The sequence below is a fragment of the Sinocyclocheilus grahami genome, unplaced genomic scaffold, assembly GCF_001515645.1.
Source record: "Sinocyclocheilus grahami isolate Dianchi unplaced genomic scaffold, SAMN03320097.WGS_v1.1 scaffold833.1, whole genome shotgun sequence".
In the NCBI taxonomy this organism is placed as follows: Eukaryota; Metazoa; Chordata; class Actinopteri; order Cypriniformes; family Cyprinidae; genus Sinocyclocheilus; species Sinocyclocheilus grahami.
Window position 1 is genome coordinate 126,477 of NW_015506012.1, and position 24,042 is coordinate 150,518.

Consider the following 24,042-nt stretch of genomic DNA (forward strand, 5'->3'; position numbering starts at 1 on the left):
TAGAAATTTGATTAATTGTGCAGCCCTACTGTAAATATGTAAACTTGTGTAGAATCAGGGTATTCATTGCTATTGGGTATTTCAAATCACCGTTGGAAGCAATATGTGGCCAATTTAATTTCTACCAGCTTCCAACTGAGGTCTGTACCATAGGAATTCAAGTCAAGCCCCGAATCACTATAAGCCACCAGAGAACCCATAGTTTTCATGTTTTGAAGTTCTTATGCGGATGACTACACCAGATTCAGTCTCCATTGTTGTTGAAATAGACTAGTCAACCTTTAACTCAACATCCCCCGTGAGTTCGTTCTCATGCCTGCGAGCTTCAAGACATCCAATACATTATTAATCGATTCAATCTGAGTCCCTTTCACCTGAAAACAAAACCTGCCTTTTTGTTCAAACATCCATCTTAGGATTTGAGGAAAGTATATAGTACATTTTTTAACCATCTGTCTTGAGTTTTGCCAACTCTCAAGATTTTTTTAAAATCCCAAGAGACATTAAGTGATGCATTTGGGGAGTGAAAGGACACATCGCCATACCATCCATGTGTACAGTCATTTCATTTATATTCAGTTCAGACATCTGGGAGTAAAAGAGAATCGGTTAAGCCAAGCAAATCCTTACAGATATAAAATAAACAATTGTTTTCCTTGTTATCTTTTTCTTCTACATCACATAACTCTTGCAGCCTATGTTGGGTCAAAACGAAGATTTGGACTTCGGACAAAACAAAATACAAAGAATTTACAACACACAAAGCATAGAGCCCTAAACAAGTGGGGACGACATACATGTTGTGTATAAGTGGTGCTGAATTTCACAGATGAATTTAAATTCATAGATGTGGACTGCATTGTCTTTGATAGTTATTTCTTGATCGTGATGATAAGCATTTAAGTTTGTGTATGAACTCCACATTAGCTTATAACATACAAAGCTGTGTTATTTTGGACAACATTCCATCCTTTTTAATGCGCTCACAGACTGCAGTTGGTATATTCAGCAGTGCTGGTTTAATTGGGACACACGCATATACAGGGTTTAACGGAGTAAGTAAGTAATGAGAGAGAGAAACGGAGAACGGTTTGACTTCTCTTTAAGGTTCGGAACGAAGCACAGTTGGAAAGGGAAAAACAAATCCAAGGGCACTTAGTCCCATTTGATCCTTACATGTGTCCTTTGGAATAGCTTCCCTTTGGGTTTGGTTAATTGGATTTCTTATTTGTCAGTAGTTTATATTCCTCACCTGAACTCTCTCAGACTTAGTTAAGTTTTATCCAGTGTGGTGTGACACAAGGTGAAGCTTACATTATATATTATGACTGAGGTGATAAAGTCCCCAGTTCTTCTGGTTCATCCTCTTCTGGTTCCACCCTTTCTCTCATTTGGGTGGACAGGCAGTCCACGGGGAGGGATGAGAATGAGACATTTCGAAAAAGACGTTCAGAGGTGGTTGTGTAGTATCGTGGAGTTCTGTAGTCCTCCTCTGGCTGTGCTAAATGTGGCCTGGTTTGGACAGATACGCAATGAGGGCAACCACTACGCCCACGTAGACCCCCGTCCCAATGGTGATGGAGAGAGCGGCTAGGAACAAGGCTCGTCTAGATGAGATGCTAGCCAATGGGAAGTCTCCCTTGGTTACGGCTTTGCTGGTCTGGAAAAAAGAAAGGGAGTGGTGAGAAAGAAGCAAGATCAAAGGATACATTGACCTGTTTTCCATTCAAGGGTAAATTGCATTGAACTATATAGTGCTTCCTTGATGATGCTAAGGGCTGAATGGAATATCCGAAATGTTCTTACGCACAGTGCCGAGACAAACATCATACGCTTTTTATGACATTTTAAAAATCCCTTCGACCCACTTTAAAGGGCAGTGTAACAAAGAAAATTACTTTTTTGAATGTATAAAAAAATTAAAGCAGCCTTTTAGGAAGCAATGTGAATGGCCACATTTCTGATGCATCTAGAACAGAAAATAAAGCAAAATTCTGGATACATTCAGTAAGCAGGTTGTCCGTGGACCCTTAAAAAACAATAAAATGTATTCAGTTCACTTTTCAAAAATGTAAGGCCAAAAAATTTATCCTTTATTTGACATGGATTAAAAAAAAAAAATTTTTTTTAATGTCTTTGTTCATCTTTAGTTGCACTTTTGTAGATGAAACAATGAACTGCTACAGAATTTGCCTTTTGCCTTTTTGGGGTTTAGACTACATTTATTAAGAATATCACCTTAGAATATAAATGAAGAATAAAAAAGACCTTTATATACCTTTAATCGTGTAATACATTTTTAGCTTTTTTAGCATTTGACCTATTTTTAGCATTAGAACATTTTTTCAATTGAAAGATTAAAATTTTAAAATGATCCACTAAAATGTAGAAAACAACCACCCTAGCAACAACGCTGAAATTATATTATGTTGTTATTGTTGTTTTTATTATTGTTATTGTTTCCAAATTTGGGTTGTATTAAAAGAGAATGCAAAAAAAAAAAAACAAGTCTAACCCAGATGAGTGAGCATTGTTCAGAAATATTTGACTTATGATGGCCAACTTGCAAATTGAACAAATATCCTTTAAAAATGTTTAGGTACAGCTTCAGTAAATATACTCAATTCATAAAGCAGTTGTACTATTTATGTACTTATTTCTTTAAAGATCTTTGCTTTTTCCATTGGGAAAACTTGATATTTGTGTTTTTGTTATAATTGTCATTTGCTTTGTCCCTGCTGCTTTCTCCTTGTAAAATTTCCTAAAAAACAGGTTGAGGTTTCCGTCATGATCAGTGATGCAGCAGAGATGCGAGGGAAAGCGGTAGCCGGCATTGCACAGACATTGTGTTTGTCAACTAACTTCTCGCATTGTTTCTTTCTTGTTATAAACATTGGTGTCAGTAGGGATGAGCCAAATGTGATACAGCTGTTGCAATTCCCTCAGTAAATAGCAACACAGTTGCTTTGTAGAGTAAATCACTCCGTCTTGTACTATTACCCCCTGTGCGTTTTAAAGAAATGACATGTTACTTGAAACGCCTTATATAATGTTTGCTGTTTCCATTTAACCCCATGCTGGAAGTACGCTGTGCTGAGAGCTATTAGGCTTAAAAAGGGAACATCACACTGCCTTAATTTCTTTAATAGCGAAGCCTATGGAGCCCCATGTAATAGTTTAATCAATCCATTTCTCCGTTCAAATTAATAATTAAGTTCTACTATGATGCTCATTTACCAAGAACATGGCTCAAGGGCTGCATGAATTTAACGGGGTGAATTTTTGAAGAACGTGCAGATAACTAAACCCACTCTATTATGTTGTATTATTTCCCCACAGCATGGTGTCCGCTACTTGTAAGCAAGCAAACATGCTTTGAACAATCGCTTTGTGTGATTGTGTCATGACCCTTTGGAATCTGCTGTCTATTTTAGTATCCTCATGAGAAAAGTGGAAAGAGTTGCCAGTCACACATGTCTGCTGCTGTGGGGGGCGTCTTGCTCTTTGTCACTGCATCTGACCCTCTAGTCCAGGGAAAACATTATTGATTTTCACTCGCTTTGTGACGGTCAATAATGGGCTGTTTGGACACACCAGTGCTGGTACACCAGCTGAGTTACCATGTTAACATCTTTCTTCACATTTGTTTTTATCTTTAAATTTGAAGACGCATCTACTTTTACAAACTTTTCCAGTAAGGTTGGAAGATTTATGACATATTTTCAATGTATTTGCAGGTGTGTGTCATTAGATTAGTTTTTATAATTAGATTACCTTTGCTGTTAAATAATGCTTACTTAACCTAATAACAGTAATTGAATAATTACTGTATTTATTTTAATTAATATTTAAGAAATTTGAAATCATTTGAAAATGGATTAAAAAATACATTTGTAAAATAAACATAGGCTACTTATACTTTAGATGACAAAGTATTTTTCACAAATAAATATTTAATAAAAATGTAATTTAAAAGGAAGTAAACTGTAACCAACAGCACTCAGTGTTCTGGGAAATTTGTGTGCATTGGGAATCATATTTTTTCAAATAAAGTCAAGGTAACACTCATTTTACATACAGCACACAGTGAAAATTACATGAATATGACTGTGGGCAAATGCATAAAGCGTAGCATAATTTGAAATCACAAATTTAATATTTAAAGCATTCGGTTTGCACAGACCAAAAGTCACGCAGAGAACACGCGATCATGCAGGTCACATGCACACTTCACAAGATCTCACAACTGGATTCGACTAAGTTTGCAAGGTTTGTGAAATTAAATTTTCATTAGCCATTCAAAGATTTGTTTAAATGATGTAAATGCGTATTTGCTGAATGCTGACGGCAAACGAGAAAGTATTATAATGTTTGCCTTTCTATTACTAATAATATAAAAGCAATCGTTATAATACTTTTTGTATACATTTTAATACCTTTGTTTAACACTTCTATCGGTTTATTAGACAGACTTCTATCCGTATTAGACAGAACTGTTAACGACGACAGCGAACGAGAGGGAGAATGTGAGCACTTCACAGCCGTTCTCAGCGTCGCCAAAATAAAAGTCCTGACTCGAACGCATCGGCCAAGCAGAAAAACTTTCGGCATTGGCGATATATCAGTCGACCACTAATCGTAAGAGTTTTTCCATTGTTTTAATTGTAGTTTTAATATAACTATCGCTTTGATTTCTATGCAGTTGTTATATTGGTGCTTCTAAATTTAATTTAAATTTTGATAAAGTTCTAACAGAATGATGGATCATTTTACCTTTTCAAATCACCACTTTCAGCCATTTAAGATTATAAATAAAGTTTGTGACCGAATATAACCAAAAAATGGAAAACTAACCAGATAATTTCTACATTGCCTTACATTCTACAGCTACTGTATGTGTAATGGCCTTTTGTAGAAATAATACTGATATTTATATCAACATCCTCAAAGTCCTATACAATTCCAAGTGCTTAATTAGTTAGAAAATGAAGACAAAGTCACTTTCTCAGTCTGTAGGAGTGAGACAGAGGTAGATGCTGAGAGGAAGGAGGAGTTGGAGGCAAATGGTTGGCGACATTCCTCATGAACATTCAACCCTGTGCCGTGGGGAAGGTGAGAAAATCCGTTCAGTATGTTCTCGGAGGAATATTCCCAGCCAGGAGACAGGACAAAAACATTCACATTTTCAGCAGATCTCATTTCCATCCTCCTCTCTCACACACACACACACACACACACACTGAAGTTGCATTCTGGAGAACCTTCACTGAACAACACCACCATCATTATAATTACTCTGGGAGAATTCACTTGGCTCCTGACAAAATAATTCACTCTGGCCGTATCTGCCACAGACTAAACCATAGCTAAGAATAAAAAGGCTCATTACAAAGTAGAAAAATAGATATCTATTGCTTTGAATGTGAAAATGGAGCTGAAAACATGGCCCATGCTCGTCACTCCAATCTGATCTGTGGATTCATGTTTACACTGTTTATATTAGAGAAGTGCATGATAATTTAACAGTCACACAAAGGAGAGCTGTTTGTTCATATGATGGGTATTATAATGAGGCACCTGTTCTGTATTATTAGAGGGAGCTGAAAGAGATCACAAACTCTTTCTCTCATGAGACTACAGGCTTGTTTGCAGGGCACAGGTGAAAAAGTGTTGAAGAGTTCATCTTGTCTGTCTCTTGTGTTATAGTAGATTCTTAGCAGGCTTAATGGTTAGGCTGTGGATTTGGTTGGTGGGCTCTGCACTTACCCCCTGAGAAAAGTAGAAAGCAGCAATGCCCAGAGGCCAAAAGCAACAGAGCATGGAGAAGATAGCGAGGCCCAGGTGATCACGAGGAGGGATGACGATGAAGTTGTCTTCGCTCTCACTGTCGCTGGAGCAATCTGTCTATAACGAGAGAGAAGATACCAATTATTTCAATTTGGTCACTTTTTTTCAAGTGATGTATTTATAGTCTGGATTACAGGATTGTTGGAAATGTGGAGTAAGGTCTTTTAATGTTTTTGAACAAAAATGATCTCCAATAAATCAAAAATACACTAAAAACAGTAATACTGTGAAATATTATTACAATTTTAAATAGCTGTTTTCTTTTTAATATATTTATTCCTGTGATGGCAACGCTGAATTGAACAGCAGCCATTACTCCAGTCTTCAGTGTTAAATTATCCTACAGAAATCATTCTAATATGCTGATTTACTGCTCAGGAAACATATTATTATTATTATAAATGATAAAAACAGTTGTGTGTACAATGAATACAAAGTTTAAAAGAACAGCATTTATTATAAATATAAATTTTTGTAAAAATGTAAAAGTCATTCATTTCGCCAAGTAAAAACATATATAATTCTTTAAAAAAAACGTACTGACCCTAAACCTTTGAGGCCTAGTGCACTAAAATTATGAAAAATAAAATATATAAAATTGTCTTCACATTTTGAACACATTTACTGGCCCAGATTTCATTTTTTTTTCCTTTCCATTTTTCTTTGTCCTTTCTTTTTATTTAATTATCACAAATCATTTTCTGTGATAATCAACATTAACCTACACGTTGTTCACAAAGCTTGCATTGAATCTGTGCAGCATTTCCACAACATTTTGTGAAGTTTTCATTGTTTGCCAGTTCTCTCCTTTGATTCTAGTGATTCACTTGAGTAACTAAAAATACCACAGCCTCGTGAAGAGTGTGCCAAGAGGAAAGCTCTTAGGAAAATATTTCTGTACTGATTCACAGCAATAAGCTGCAATCATCAGTGGTGAAGGATAGCTCTGTCACTGGGGTTTTATCTGTGAAAATAATAGGCCTACCTCTCTATAAAATAACATGAGATGTTAGATTGGATTTCTCCGTAAGGAGGGGGTGAAGTGGCTTGTGCACATGGATATTGTCATGTTTTCTGCTATATAGTCTGGTACATCTCTTGGCAAAAGCCAAAATACTGTTTTCTGTTTTGGTTCCAGAAACTGACATTTCCTCATCATTCATAATAAAGATATCTGACAAAGATCAGTCCATATAACGAATAGTCACACCTACACTTTTTCTCATTGCTTATAACCAAGCCTTGACGTTACATAAGAGGATATAAATATTTCATTGGGCATTTGTTAGTCAGTCTGCTGTGTTCTGTGGACGAGCAGTTTAGTTCTTTAAAGTGAAACAATGCGGGGGAACTTGCGAATGAACTGCGCCAGTTGATAGCATCGTTTATATGCATAGTTTTAGCACCTGATTCACTTTGCAAAATAGTGGCATTATCACGTAACTCTGCAAACGCACCCACAAAATCAGTGCTGAAAGCAATTTGCATAGTGCAACTCCTTTTGTTGTGGGTTGGTTTTGAGTGCTAGGTTTTGGAGGATGTGGCATACTTTTCTGAAACTGTAGATCATCTCTGCAGCAATAAACAAATGATAGTGACTATAAGGATGCAGAGTTAACTAGGGAATATTATTATTATTATTTTGTATTAGTATTAATTGATATTCTGTATATATTGGCTATATAGTGCAGTTCGTAAGTTTATGGTAGGTCAGGTAATTAAAAAAAAAAGGTAAAATCTTTTATGCTTACCAATGCTGCATTTATTTGATTAATAATATAGTAAAATAGTTTAGAATAACTATTTTAATATATTTTTAAATGTAATTTTTCCCCCTGTTATGTCAAAGCTGAATTGTAATCAGCCAGTCTTCTGTCACAAAATCCTTCAGAAATTATTCTAAAATGCTGATTTAGTTCTTAAGAAACATTTCTTCTTACCATTATTATCGAAGTTGAAAACTCTTGTGCTGCTTAATTTTACAGAAACTGTGAAACACTTTTTTTCAGGATTCTTTGATGAATCGAAAGTTCAGAATTTGAAACGGAAGTCATTAGGTGTGGTTTAGGTGTCTTTGAATTGGGGTTTTTAGTTTTAACTATGCTATATTACTATTGGTGACATATTATAGAAAGTTATGCCAGGCAAACGTGGTGTGAGTTCTGATAACCCATGCACTAATTGGAAGTCTATACACTTGATAACCGTACAGAAGTGTGTATGACCAGATGAATCAAATGACAACACACCTTTTTTTAGCTTGTTTATCTGTATACGCTTAAAAAATTCAAACTGACAGTACCTGACATTTTTTCAACATGTTTAAAAATGACAGAAAATTTACAAACGTCTTTTTTTTCAGTATCCTGCATGGATTGAAATGCCTAATGCATTGAACTATCTAAAAAATGGAATAAAAACAGATAAGCCAAAAACAATCTGATCATCTCTGCTTTCAGCTGATAGGCATGAAATTTGTGCATTATGTTATTAGTGATCTAACTTGAATGTGAGTAATCTGGCAGCAGTGTCAAATGGTTAAGCCCCAGAGCCAGAGTCCCACAGCTTGGCCCCCGATAAGCCCACCTTCTACCTCTCAGGTGCCTCTCCTGAAAGAGGGTGGGCGGGGGTTGACGGCAGATGCTGTCACTGCCTGCCAGTTTCCTGACAGGTAATGACAGATTAATGGATGGTTTTATCCTTTCAGGGTGGCAGGAGGCACAGGAAGTTAAGCGTGTAATTTATGTTACCAAAATGCCGCCCCCAGCATGAGCACGATGAGCCCTGTCCTTCTCCCCGTTTCTGTCTTTTCTGTTCTTTTGCGATCCAGTGCTCAGCTAATAGAACTTCATCTCATTTTCAAGGCGATCGATGTCAACGCTTTCAAACTTATTATGTGTGTGTCATGTGTGAGGGCTCTGGATGAGTGCCCTCCTTTGGCGCAGAGGAAATTGAATCCATACACATTTGTAATTAGCTGCTTAATCAAATCTATCCAAATTCCAGTTACTCCGTCCGACACGTTTTCATTGCAATGTAATAGGAGTAATATTGTTTCATGTCAAACTGAAATTATCCTCAGATGGCATGCCCGCAGACCTCCCATAGCCTGATCACTGACCATCTGATGCATATTGCACACAAAAATGGCAAGCTCTGACTGAAATCTACACTTTTTATCTGATTTGCTGGGTGTGTGTTGAGGTCTATACGCTAAAGGTGCAGGAGACCTATTGTTTTGTACGGGTTATTCTTTTATACTGTTCAGAAGTTTGGGGTTGGTAAGATTTTTAAGAATGTTTTCAAAAGTCCCTTATGCTCACCAAAAACAAACAAACAAAAACAAAAAAACAGTAAAAACTGTAATATTTTGAAATATTATAACATTTTAAAGTAACTGTTTCTATTTTAATTTATTAAAAATTTAATTTATTTCTGTGATGGCAAAGCAAAATTTTCCAGCAGCCATTACTCCAGTTTTCAGTTCAACAGAAAATCATTTATTTGAAATGGAACTCTTTTATAATGTAATAAATTAATTGAAGTGAATGCATCCTTGATGAAAAGTTTTAATTTCTTTCAAAATAAAATCTTTCCGCCGCCAAACATTTGCACGGTAGTGTGTTTATTTTTTATTAAATTTCCATAGACATATAATATTTTTAATTTGATTCATATCATGTAAAAACCCTCATGAAAAAAAGTTTGACAATTCTCCAAATCATTTTAAAGATATAAACCGGTTATTTTCCAATGCTAGGGGGCACTATAACTAAAGAAAACCTCTACATTTGCGATACCATTTAGCATTTCTTTTACTGTCATAGCATCAGCAACATCTGTATCCATTCTTATTCCAAAGCGCTTGGACATAGATAATCGTTGTTTGTGGCCATTATGTTGGAGTGATGTCCAATTCTTTTTTTAATAAGTCCGCTGAAGTTGTGTTCAGAAGCTAGCAGGTTTAAATAATGAGCACTTTTGATAAAGAACTCTTGTATTTGCCAAAGTTTGCAAGGCTAATGGCATCAGATTTTTGTTTGAGGTTTCAAATAAACTGGATATCCATGAACAAAACTGAACATTCTGTTTTGTTTTCTGAATTCAGGCAGACTTCTGTCCAAATAGATTGTTCTTGGCCACAATAAGGTGCAATGAGGACCAGACTTTTCGCCATGAGACTAAACTGAAATTAGTTCAGGCTTGGTCTTTGCCCTTTCATAAAGCAAAACGCAACTCGTGCAGTTTTATTCCGAACTGCACAAACATAGAATTTATGAATTCTTCCTTTGGTGCAGTCTCCTTTCACATCTGTCTGACTTCGAGCAGTCTGTAGGGAGAGCCGCACAAATAGAAATTGATGTTGAGGATGAAAAGTGAATGAGGCGATCTAAACAGCAACCGGTAAACTGATGGAAAGGTGTTTGGGGGAGGGAGCGGGAAGAGGTGGGCCATGGAATAAAAGAGCTGTCAGGTGAAAAGCTCTCTGAGGCAATTATATCCCAACAAAGGGGTAAGTAACTGCATCAGCGATGTCGTCGGGAGGTCATTGTCCCGGCAGGTGTCAAAGCGTCGTTGAAAACAGCCGCATAAATTTTTAATGGGACTGTTCAGAGATTATAAGCAGTTGGCTCGTGGTAGAGAGTAGTTAAGTTGTGTCATGCCAGGTGCTGGCAGCATTTCAGCAGCAGGTCATGAGGATATAATTCATCAGGGGGTTTGATTAACGTCTAGCGCACACCAGACAAATAAAAAATACTGACTTAGTGAGCTGTTAATAAGCCCGGCTGATTTATAGACCCCACCACACTTACATATGGCATGACCTGTTTTCAAGGACCACAGTGGGATTCTCAATCTCTGAGCAAATAATCAGGCTGACATGCGGAGAAAAGAATAATAAGTATGTGCCATATATTTTCCAAACCATATTTCCAAATGCATTACTTTTCTCTTCCAGGATCCACTGATTTACCTGATGTTTGATGGCAAATGCTTATTGATAGAAGCTTAAAGAAAATTATTTTAAAAAGCTCAAGGCAGTAGTAGTAATTTATGGGTACTTGGGCTCGATACAGAAGCCTGGGATAAACTCTTGTAATTGATATTTGCAACCTCGTAACTGAGATACATTAGTAAAGTAATACATTTTGCGACGTTTACTCTTGCTAACCTATCCATCAACAGTTATGATAAATTAATTTTCTGTGGAATACACAGCAAGCTCATTTATCTTCAGTCTGTGTAAATAGCCTTTGATCACCTGGGAACTCGGCGTACCCTCTCGCCCACAATGTAGCAGTAATGAGATTAAGAATGGGTTAGTGTTGACAGAGTTCTTTGGGTCTTAATAATTTAAATACTAATTAATTGTCTGGTGCCAGAGCTTTTCATTTAGACTACAGAGGAGTGTAAGAGAAACACCATTAGTCGTTCAATAGCTGTGTTTCCATCCACCGATTTTCATGCGCATTTTGGGATCCGCTGGATGGAAACGCCATAGAAATGTGCATAAATTCTAAAAATGCACAATAAAAACGTATACGCTCAACTAAGAAGGATACATTTCTTATCCGGTAAGAAAACATGCGCATAAACTACGATGGAAACACTTTTACCGAATAAATTCCTTAATGTGCATCAAAAAGACATGTGACTTTGTGATGGGACAGCATAAAACTGGACCAACCAACAGACCAATCTCATTTCACAGCGTCTGAAAAGCTAGTTTTGTCATTCTAAAATGCTTAAGCAAAGTCTCGTAAAAGTGCTTCATTATAATTAACTCCCAGAACTGTTCCTAAACAGCAGGCCCTGAAAATAAGATAACATGACCGTGTTTTGTCTACGTGCTCTGAAGCTCGTAATTATTGTATGCAAAAAATATTATATGCAGTGCCTTCTCCTATACTGCAGCAAATTTAAAATTTCTTCATGATATTTAGCACAAGTTAATCAGGAAATTACGATTTTGTTCTCTTCAACTCACTGGATTGAAACTATGCTTTATTCGCAAATGTTTTATGTAATATTCCAATTTTGCACATAAGTTTAATTCGTAACTTTGGATGGAAACATAGCTAATGTAATGGTTGTGCTTGGTTCTGATACTGTGGAAATCTGATTTTAATGATGATTAATGATGCTTTTCACATTTTTTTAAACTGATACCAAGCTAAATCTGAAAATCTCAAACTTATATTCACATTATGATGTTTTCAAAATTATATTTGCAAAGAAATTTTAGCCTTTTGATTTTAGCTTGCTCCCTGAAGGCTGCTTTATCGCATGTCTTTTAGGAGCTTTATATAAAACCACATAAGCAGCTGATGTTTTGACATGGCCCTGAAATTCATCTCGAGACTGGCATACAGCACTCTGGAAACTGCAGGTGCATCAAAGCTTCAGTGGAAGGTTGATGATTAGAGGTTGAAGAACTTATTCGTCTTTCTTTCTGTCAGAAAGGACATATTTGTGAGGCCACATTTCAACTGTGAGAGTTTGTTTGCAAGGCGGAAAGAGAGAAATTAAGACCGTTTGACAGTATACAACTGTACACAGAAAACCCAATGCAGCCTTTTCTGCTTTTTCACAGTCAATCATCAGAGCAAAGGTTTTCTATGCCTAATAAATGAAATTCAAACATCTCCACAACTGCGACAGAAATGTGTCTCTATGTCTCTAACAGCCCTCAGAAGAGAAAAGTTTCAGTTCTGTTTTCAACAAGGAATAAAATTTAAGAGAGAAACTGTTTTTTGGATGTTTTATCAGCTATTTCCTCTCATTTTAACAAATTTTGACCAATTGGACACATGCACATACTCTGAAAACTTTGCCCAAGTATAATGACTGCACTAACAACTGAAAGACAATTATTCATTTGACGGCACAGTAACACAGATGGTGTGTGAAGGCAGATGTTATCAAATGGATGGCAAAAAAAACTAATGATATTATTGACTGGAAAGTTCAGTGCTACAGATTGCCAAACATCAAAGGGACTCCAGCTACTAGATCATTAGCAAACCAGCTTTAGGACATCTATAACTGATCATATTAAAAACATATACTTAATGATAGGTTACTTTCACAGTAAGGTATTTTCAGAGTAAGGCTCATACTATATCGGTTTTGGACTGATATCCAAGTTTTTTTTTTTTAATCAGACATTTAGATTTTTTAATGCCCATTTTCCCCACTTTACATTTAGATTAGTTTAACTGTCATCCAACATAGACATGAGCTGGTACTCGGTAATGCGATATATCACAATAATGAACATTATTGGCACTTAAAAATACAGAGAAAATGTATTTATTACAAATTATTCAGAATTTTGAATGCATTTGAAAATACTTTTCCCATTAACAATGCACAACACCGCTGTATGCTGCATCAAAGACGCGTGTGCACTCTTAAGGCCTTTCCACACTTTTTTTCCAACCAGTCCGACAAATCTTTTCAGTTTCACAAAGCGAAAAACACGGGCCGTCCAATAAGATTTGAGCATTACATCACGTGGCCAGAGCAACTGCTGTTACCCAAAAGGTTGACGCGGTGGCGCTGAAAGCTCAGAAGACTATTGAGCACGAGCGTAAAAACACAGAAGTAGAGGACTTTCAACCATAGACTGTATAAAAACATGGACGTAGTGTCCGTGACGTCATCCGTAGTTTTCTGAAGAGCGTTTTTGAAGCTCAAAGTGGGCGGAGCGGGCCGTCGCCATCTTGGCATCGCGTCACCGGGCGTCACTCCTGGATAATCGAAAATGGGCAAAAGGCGGGAGCTGGTTGCTGAAGCCACGCCCACCTAGCTCGACGGTAGTGTCAGCAGCGGCAATCCACCTGTCACTCAAGTGGCCACGCCCTTAATTATGCAGAACTTTAAGGCTTAATATAATTTAAACGGATGAGTTATAAAAAAATTCACCCCCCTCACAGTTGTCATGAAGGGCAGAATTAGATATAGACTAGGGATGTAACGGTATGAACATTTCTTATCACGATTATAGTGACCAAAATTATCACGGTTATCGGTATTATCACGGTGTTGTTAAAATGTGCTGGAGATGTTAAAAACGTATCGACACACAAATCACTTCACCAAGTTTTATATTTAAAAATCAACAAACGACAAATAAAATGACTTTTTGTTTGCATAATCACTAAAACAATAACATTACCAATGATTTTAAATGACAACTTGACTGACAACATGGGATTGACTCTTTTTGACCGTTTTTGATCGTTTTAAAAAATCGAATGAAACATTTTTCTACATATGACATATGAAAGCAAATAGACATATGATTGATTTTCTGTATGTGTTTTGTATGCAGCTCATGGTATTTTTTATAACAATAAAGGATGTTGATGACATACAAAGAGTCTGCCTATTATAATCAAAATCAACTATAGATCACAATCAGAAGTTATTACAAGCACTCGATGATGGTTTAAAGTGACTTTTAAACAAATACATTAATAATTACATACATTTTCAAGTGTAGCTTGATGCTAATTGTACCTCTAATTATATTATGGGATATTCTTGTAAGCATTAAAGATATTTGTGTTTCTGGTGTAGAACCAAACTTTATTTATCTTAATTTAATGCTGTATATTGAGCAGCGGACCATATATGAGATGCATATCTGCATATGGTTTTAGTTTTAGTTTTTAGTGTAATTTATCAGTCATCGTTAGTAAAATTAAAATACATTTTAATATCCGTCTATCTGTATTTCTATTATATGTTGAATGACATTTCTCATCACAGCTTTCAGTTGGTCACAGCATGTGGCTCAGTATTTTATGCAATTAATATAACTATGGATACACCAATATTAAAATTCTGCCCGACACTGATAAGCTGATCATTATTTTCATGTTAAGGCCAATAATATGTAAATGGTGGATATTAAAATTCTATATTGTTTTTTCTAAGTAAAAATACCACTATTATAACAGTCTGTAGTGGTGAAACACCTTTTGTTTAAAACTACAGACAGTACAGATTATACATGGCTCCTACATTTACATATGAAAAGTGAATTTTGGCATCCTAGCATTATAATGCACAGTATGAAAAATGGATATTAACTTTGAGATTTGCAAAAGATTGCATATAGCAGATAAAGATTCCTACACCATTTAAGTTTAGCTTATCAAAAACAACAGGGATAATGAGCATGAACCATCCATCAACATAATCATCATCATCTTTTCATTTAAAGGAGGCTCATTGAGGATTCTTAAGTTAATATGCACTGATGAGAATCTTTTAAAAAATTGCAATTTAGCCATTTCGACACTTCTATTCAAGGCGATGTGACAATTTCTTATTTAATACTTACTGGATAATTTGTCCTCAGTGCATTCTTTCTAAGGGATAATTAAATATAAGGAGATGGAACTAAATCGGCTTTAAAGGCATCAAATTGTGGTTTAAGAAGATAAAATACTAATTTCATAACATCCTGTTACTTCTAAACAAAACCATTAGTGGCTCTTTTCCACTAGAACAAATCGTCCAAATGAGATCTGCTGTCAGTCCCTCCTCAAACAAGAAGCTCTGAAAGATGTGTGTGCGCTTTCCAAGAGTGAGGACAACTAAGGCACAGTTCACACTTTTCTGTTACACACAAGATATATTTCACAACACTCAGAATAAAGAGCAAGAATGGGAACAACAGAGGTGTCTCTAGAGGCAAACTACCGAGTTCACTTTATCATTGCCACAGAGGAAGAACAGAGGGATCTTAAAGCTATAGAATACAAATGAAGAAAAACAAGCCTCAATGTCACAGGGATATTACTAATGCACTGTAGAATTATCTCTCAAAGGATGCTCATGAATATCCTATTATGAGATGTAAAGACACTGTGTGAACCTGATGAATCATTAGCCATTCAGATGAATCATTCTGATCTCACACTTGCTTACTGTAATGACTTTTATTTGACATAACTCAGCCCCAGATGGAATCTGGTGACTTGTTTATTTTCATTCACATCTGTGCTGATTTTGGGGAAAATCTGTATAATTTTGCAGTAAACATTGTGAAAAATGACTGGTATTGGCAGATACTGGATATTTAATCCGTCTTTCGGATGAGATGTTAAACCGAGGTCCTGACTCTCTGTGGTCATTAAAAATCCCATGGCACTTCTCGTAAAGAGTAGGGGTGTAACCCCGGTGTCCTGGCCAAATTGCCCCCCTGGCCCTTGTCTATCATGGCATCCTAATAATCCCCATCCACTTGATTGGCTCTATGACTTTCTGTCCTCTCCACCTGTAGCTGGTGTGTGGTGAGCGCACTGGCGCCGTTGTCCTGTGGCTGCCGTCGCATCATCCAAGTGGATGCTGCACACTGGTGGTGGTTGAGGAGAGACCCCCCACATGATTGTAAAGCGCTTTGGGTGTACAACAATACACAATAAAGCGCTATATAAATTAATAATTTATTTATTAATTCATTAATTGCACACCTTCTATTGTTATATTTATATTCCCTTAAAAAAGCTAATAATTTAATAATGTGCATCCCTAGTTATCTTTAAATTGCCTACTATGCCACATGCTGTGATCATTGGAAAGCTGTGATGAGAAATGTCACTCACCATATAATAAAAATACAGATACACCAATATTAAAATACTGTCTGATGCTGGCCAATATTTATTTTAATTTTAAGGACGATAACTGATAAATTACATTAAAATTAAACATCACAATTGCTACAAGTGAATGCCTAAATTGACTTGTAACATTTTAAAATTAATAATTTTAGTTGTTCATTGTGGTTCTGTTCACATTATATGCTTATTTTTTTAATGCTTAAAGGTGCAGTGTGTAAATTTTAGCAGCATCTAGCAGTTGCGAACTGCACACAGAAAAGCTATGGTGGCTGACCAAATATGTCATCTTTGAGAAATCAGAGAGTAGCCAGTCAAGTAATGAGGTTTCTCAACAAAGGTAAACTAAGGAAGTATAACCGATATGTTATTGCGAACATTATTGTTACTTTTGTTCATCAATGTGTCAGTATTTTATTCGCAAAAACAACATAGTGACAAAATGGGCTCTGTAGAGCAGTTTGTCCTTTTAGGGCTACTGTAGAAACATGGCGGCGCAAAATAGCGTCTTCCATGCAAGGGGACCCGTCGTGTATGTAGATAGAAATTGCTCATTCTAAGGTAATAAAAACAGAACGGTTCATTATGCACCTCTGAAAACATAGTTGTGTATATTATATTGCATTTCTGTCAATAGGTCCTCCTAAATATTACACACTGCACCTTTAAATTTTAGGGGTTAATTTGTTTGCATGTTTTGTAATGTACTGTAAAACACGCCACATATCATGAAGATATACCACACCATATGGGCCGCCGAGGTCCCGATCCCCACATGCAGAGAATGTCTTTAATATCATCAGACAACTGCAATGAGCGCCGGAGCTGCTCAGCATGGAACTACATCCATTGTGAGACTCCAAAAGGCCCTGAATCCTGGACATGACCTGAATACATATTCCTCTCACTGAGCTTCAAGGGTGACGGACCCCCATCCAGCACCATTACATCCCATCAGCAGCACTGAACATTGCCCAACCCCTCTCATTAACTCTTGTCTATCTGCTGAGAAATTGAAGTGGTAGTCGTCACACATGATCCAATAGAGCCAGCAGATGTTGCTACAGCATAAAGTGATGTTCTAAAGCAATTTCAAACCCCAAATATAAAATTAAACCTTTGGAGGACAGGCTTTTGAAATGTGAAGCCTTTCCAAATACGGGCTTATATTGTAGAGCAGGCTATAACTAGAAGCCGGTGTTCCCTGGGAGAATTGAGCTGCGATGCTTTAAGGCCACCTGTCAAGGACCTGATGAATTAATCCAGCCGTACAAAACAACACAAGTTCGGCTCAGCATCTTCAAAGAAACCATACCTCGTAATCCACGTATTCCTCTTCCTCCACCTCGTAAGACACCGTCTGGATTTTCACCTCGTTTTCGTCCAGCAGTTTCGCCTGCGGGTCCTCCGTACTGGGGGTCTCCACCGTTACGTCCTTGTCTTTCTTCTCCATGAAGGTGGTCTCGCAGCACTCATTTTTGTAATCCTTGCCCTTGCCGCTCACGTCGTCCTTGTAAAGGATGAAGTTAGGCTTGTAAAAGGCCTCCACCGCCAAATGAAGTGAGGTGGCATCCAGTAGCTGGGCTTTAGCCTTGCCATTTCCTCCCGTGACCGCAACCCCACCTTCACCGCCACCTCCTCCACCAGTCACAAAGTAGTTTATAATGTTCTCCTGATACTGGTTGCTGTGGAAGTCGCCTCCATAGCCGTAGTCGGCCATCACCATGTGTTTGCTGTTCTTATCCAGAAGAGGGTTCTGAAGCTCACTTAGGCTCTCCATTGTAGAAGAGCAGAGTGCCGGGACTTGGTGTTTAACAGTCGGATGGAGAATGAAGGGAAGAAGCGATGACCTTGGCTGGACTGATGTGACAGGGGCTAATATGTTCAATAGGCCGTGAGCTGTAGGAGGAGTGAGAGGAGAGAGAAGTGAGGGTGCGCGAGGCAAAGACATGGACTATTGAGCACATGCATAGGAAAGTTTAATAAGACTGAACTGCCAGGACAGACAGGTGCTGGGCAATGGGAAGGCAGCCATGCTGTTAACACAATGATGTCTGTGGCACAAAGAGTGGCTTAAGCTACAGTTGATCTGTGAAGACTCTTATTAGGGACTGTGACATAAATAATGCAGATTGAGAGGCTTTGCAAAAGAGTAGTGAGTGACTATACATGTCAGTCTGGGGAGAGAGTGGTTTTCTCTCTGGTTTCCCGCTGTTTCATTTGCATTCAAAAACCATCATATCCCATTCCTCTCTGCTCAGCTGATAAAATATGGTTATCAGACAGGCAGATTTCAGTTAACTTCATTCTGCTGCCCCATGACACTCACTGATAACCCTGCTGAATGGCTTGCCTGAGAGTTCATATACCATGAAGGTATCTTTGTTACAAAGGCAATCCCAAACATGGCCAATGACCCATCTTAAATGCCTAACTGGCCATCCAGAATTGAATTGAAGGGGAAATATGTAGTTAGTCCTGCATAGGCAGACCTTTGTCTAAATGGCATGTCTGGTACACCGTGTAGATTTTATTTGTCATTTTATGTCTTTTCGTTTTTTATGTCAATTGCATTTGATGGTCTATTGTGTCTGACATTATTTATTTTACAATAATAGACTGGCATGAAAAAGTAATAATGGGACGTCAATCTTGTGAATGACTGTACAGAAAACACTGAGGCAATAGTACACAATTTGAGTAGATTTCTCTCTTATTGAAAGTACTCAATTTCAGACATCTCAGAAAACATCCATTGTCAATTTTGTTAATGCTTTATATTTGTCACAGGGCCGGATTTACCTCTTTTCGTGACATAGGCAAAACTAATTTTTGGGCCCCCTTCCCTATTATTATGTTAGGGCTAATATTACCACTCAAGCAAACAAAAATATTTCTTAATCAGTGGAAACCGTTACAGTGTTTTCAATCGCAATAAGCGCTTGCGCTCAGTCATTAAAAATTGAATAGTTCTTAATTTGTTTGAGAACTGAGAAACATTAATAGGCGTGGCGACGTGGCCACATAATAACCACTTCGGGAGTGCATTATTTCTCTAATAATTTTAACGGCCTGGAGTCACAACCACACATCAAGACATTGTTCAGATGATTTGTTTCAAGACATTTGACATGTTTCCGTCCTGAAATCTCATGTGTTGAACTAATTTTTTATGCACCTCATCCCAAACCTTCCGTTGCAAATTCCAAAATGTAATTTTAGAGCTAATAACGGAGGCTTGAGCTATTGATATGCAGGCTAATGCAGTTATTAATGCAGTCTAATGTGGTTATTAGAAAGAGAGAGAGAGGGAGAGAGTGTGTGTGAGAGAGACTGGGAGAAAGAAAGCGTGATTTCCGTAGCTTACATAAAAAAGGTGGAAGACATGGAAATAGTTTGTCATTTTTTACCCTATTGTTTGTTATATTTATTTGCTCAATGTCTTCTGGGGTGTTGGTTCTTTTACTGTTGTAGATAGCCCATAGTATAACAAAAATATTATATATCTCGTCATTGTGTTTGGGCCCCCCTGGACGAGCAAACATAGGCACGTGTCTAGAATGCCTATGCATAAATCTGGCCCTGACTGTCAATTAAATTTTATAGTTAATAACATATGTAATGTAATTAGTTATTAGAAATATGTCAAAATCCACAGTATGCTACAGCAGTTTGCTATGAAAGAATACTAAACTTATGTAGCACTGAGATTTTAGCAGAAATATGAAGGCAGTTGTTGTGCATTGAGTCCATTATCAATCATTTCAATTTAAGCATATGGCAGATGCTTTTATCTAAAATAACTTACGATGCATTGAATATGTACAATTTACCATGCATTCCCCAGGAATCAAACCCATAGTACCATACTGTCTGAGCTACAGCAATGTACAAACTAGATGGTTTTCTTTTTTTCATATTTTAGTGCATGTTTGTGTCATGACATGCAGCGTGTGAGCTGTGGTACATTCTAACTTTCTATGACTATATTCAGGATGAGGCAGTGTTTCTACCATCTGATCACATGATTATGAAACACATTTGAGCTGAAATGAATTGATGAATCAACACATTATTAGCAATTACAATTAATTAATCACCCATTTTTACAGGAAACTTTCTGCTTGCAGAAATCTATTAAGTGTCTAAACTCTGTGTATATTTCAAAGTTTTCAGCCAGTCAGATTAGCTCTTGCCAGATTGAAAAACTGCTCTCCAGTTTTGTGTGCAGTGTATATCAGACGGTCAGTGGGTGGGCTGTCTGAGCCTCAGACTAATATGTATCAGTATCTTTAATGTGTGACTGATGTGAAGTTAAATAGTCTTGCAGGTTTATGATGCTCTTTAACTAAGCACATCAATTGTACTCAGATCTAAATCCTGTCATAACTCTCTTGTGATTGGAGGAAACCGCATGTGGCTGCAGTGGTTGGTGTGCCCTCTCTTACCTTCTCCTCATTAATCTGTGATTAAAATAGCAACACAATCAGATAGAAAGCAGATTATTTCAGAGCTTTTGATTTGATTGTGCCAATGCCTCTGCGGATTGTCAAATGTTGGATCATGCGTCAAGGAATGCTGACTTCATGCTTCACGGATTGTTTGAGCTCCCCCAATTCTCAATACACATTTAAACACAGTCAGCATCTACTGAGCACAGTCTCCCAGTGCAATAATACTACACCATCAGAGCTAACTAATGAAAAGAGGCTCTAGTCTCTAGAGATCAAATTATGAATTAGGGAATAGATTGATGATTAGTTATTCTAGGAGCCTTCCCAGTTTGAATGTCAATCTCTCTCTCTCTCTCTCTCTCTCTCTCTCTCTCTCTCTGCATTGATTCCTGGACAGTTTCAACCTGCATCTTCAACAAAGTGGCTGCTGCAGATCCATTCCTCACATCCATTGGCTTCCTCTCCCTTGCTAGTCATAATTTCTCATCCCGCCTAAATAAAACAAGGTCTGTTTATGGTGAAAGACACTACTAGTATAGAATGAATAGTGTGTTCATGGGCTGTCTTGTTATGTAAGACTGAAGCAATTAAGTTGTATAATGACAAAAAGAAATGAGAGATAATACGACAGCCACAGCTTTTACATTTTTTAATTATATAATATTTTAAAATAATTTAAATTAGTTTAAATTGTTTTTATAATTTATGGTGTCTTTGCTTACTAATTAAATTCGAATGCAATTCGTTCTTTTTGTCATTAATCATTTGATAGCATTATTTAGTGTTGTTTTTCGTAATTAAAATAAGGCCATGCTAAAATTCCAAACTCTGTGTTTATGCCAGTATGAGCTGCATTAGCATGTCACAGCAGACCTAATTTCCATTTCTGCTACTCTATGCTTGTAGTCTGCACCGCCCTGGCAATTGAAAACAGAAAAAATCCCCCAGGTTCTAACTGCCATTGGGATCTAGGAAATGTGAAATTTCACATGGCCTTAAAGCATTTCTTGTCAAAGGGAGACAGGCCTTGGCCTATGAAACATAGCATATGCTGTTGTTTGTAGCTGAGAGGTTAGTGTTTACAGCTATAGTTTTAGAATTGGTTGTACAGGACACTTTCATTGGTGGAAAATCATTGTGGAATTTTAATTTAGACATTTTTTTCATTCCTTCGCAATACACTTCTACACTCTGCTGTGAATGTGAAACAACATTTCCATCAATTGAAAGCAGCTGGTAATGAGTGTCCCTTTGTTTTTCATTGAATTTAACACTAAATTAAATGTAATACACTTTGCAGAGAACCAGAATTCCGGGTTTTATTTTATAGTATTGTTGAAGGCAGCTAGCATTTTAATTTTGTGCATCTTTGCATAATTTCACATGACAATATTATTGTAGATGGTGTTATAGTTATGTCTAGTTTCAATTGAGCAAGCAAAAGTATGTAGGCAGCTATAATTTGTCAGAATTGCTCTGTTGAAACATTTGAACAGTAGAATTGCCTCATTTCATCATTTAGACTGAAGCAATTCAGCTTAGGATAAAATGTGTCTTCTAAATGACAAATAAGTGTCTCGTACAGAATTGAGTCCTTCAAATCGTTTTAAAGACCCGTTAAGATTCACAATAAACCTGTGCATTTCACTTCTTTCTTTTTTAGCTTTATGAATGTGTTTTGTATGGAATCTTATCAGAGGAATTTGAAAAGATATTAAAGTCCTTCCCGGAAACATTCAAACAGGAATTTTTTTTTAAAATGGTGATCATGGCAACCACTATTTAGCTGTTCATTATGACTGTGGTGTTTGTGTGCAGCTATAGATTTGCATCTCTAGAAACACCTGTTAAGTGTGAAAATATCCTTTGTCAAGGTCCGGTGAGAATGAGAGTCTGAATAGCATCCGTACAGGAAGAAATAAACAGTATGATAGAAAAAAAAGTCTGTTTACCTTCCAAGAACAAGTAAAACGGAAATGACCATGGTTAAATAACCCTATTAGAATCCAGTCAGTCCACACAGTTTCACAATTTCTGTCACAATGTGATAGACCAATATACAGAAACACAGACCTTTTATCAATTAAAACCAGCAAATAAATACTAAATAAATAGACAATGCACATATTTCTCAGCTCTTCCATTTTTATCTCTAATAGGGTTAAACGGGATTATAAAAGTCACTAATGAAGAGGGTCACAACACAGGAGGTTTCCTAAATAATTAGTATGGATATGCAAACATTTTCATTTTCATGTAAGACAAATAAAACTAATGCATATGGGTGCAGTGACTCAGACTGACAGTGATTTAGAACAAACAAACAACCACTCCATAGACCTTGTTGTGTTACTTAATCTGTCCATTGCAGAAAAATTGTTCCAAAGCAGCTTTAAATGAGTAAATGCTCACAGTTTGTGAATAGCATTTTTCTCCATCTTAAGGCATCCTAAACAGAGAGAGGTGCAACATGCCTTCATTCTTCATTGATTAGCTGTAGCACCTTCCTCCTTGTGCTGAGGTGCAATCAAATCCCCTTGCCGGTGTCTTAGTCAATTAAGCCTTATGAGTCTCGGCCCTTCTGAAGTCTAATAGGATAGAGGCTGAAAACACTTTAGCAGTGTTAATGTGTCGGGTAAAATGGATAATGGAAACTTTTGCTACTCATGTATGCAATTTAATCTCCCAGTGCACAATGCTGGCACAAGAGAGGGCCAGAAGAACGAAGTAACGTGGACTTGTAATACTAAGAGGCTATTTGTAGTCTAGTGTTAATTTAATTAGCATATTTATAATTATCTGTTGATGTTGTTTCACTCATAGCCATACAACCTGGCTCGTGACTCATGCACCCAGTGCATGAAGGGTAAATCAGAACAGGAAGATGAGAGAACAATTGCTTTTTCAGAGTGCCTTTCCCCTTTGACGAATGATGAATTAGTGAATAATTACAGGGCATTTTTAGCAGTAGCCTACACCATTACCATTTAGCAGAGAATGAGAGCTGAATGATCCATAATCCTAATAATAATAACAATAATGAAATGAATGCACAAACATGAAAAAACTCTGTCTATCTATATATATATATATATATATATATA

General features: G+C 36.9%; 1 protein-coding gene across 1 annotated transcript in view; it reads right to left on the bottom strand.

Annotated features, from left to right (window-relative positions):
* The window catches only part of LOC107562693 (synapse differentiation-inducing gene protein 1-like), a 25,345-nt gene continuing 1,303 nt past the window's right edge, over nucleotides 1-24,042 (bottom strand). Inside the window, exons 2-4 of the mRNA XM_016247378.1 lie at nucleotides 17,800-18,383; nucleotides 5,767-5,904; nucleotides 1-1,660 (exon numbers count right to left, since the gene is read on the bottom strand). Of these exons, the coding sequence (XP_016102864.1) occupies nucleotides 1,502-1,660; nucleotides 5,767-5,904; nucleotides 17,800-18,264 (762 nt within the window). The 5' untranslated portion in view covers nucleotides 18,265-18,383 and the 3' untranslated portion in view covers nucleotides 1-1,501. The remainder of the gene's footprint in view (nucleotides 1,661-5,766; nucleotides 5,905-17,799; nucleotides 18,384-24,042) is intronic.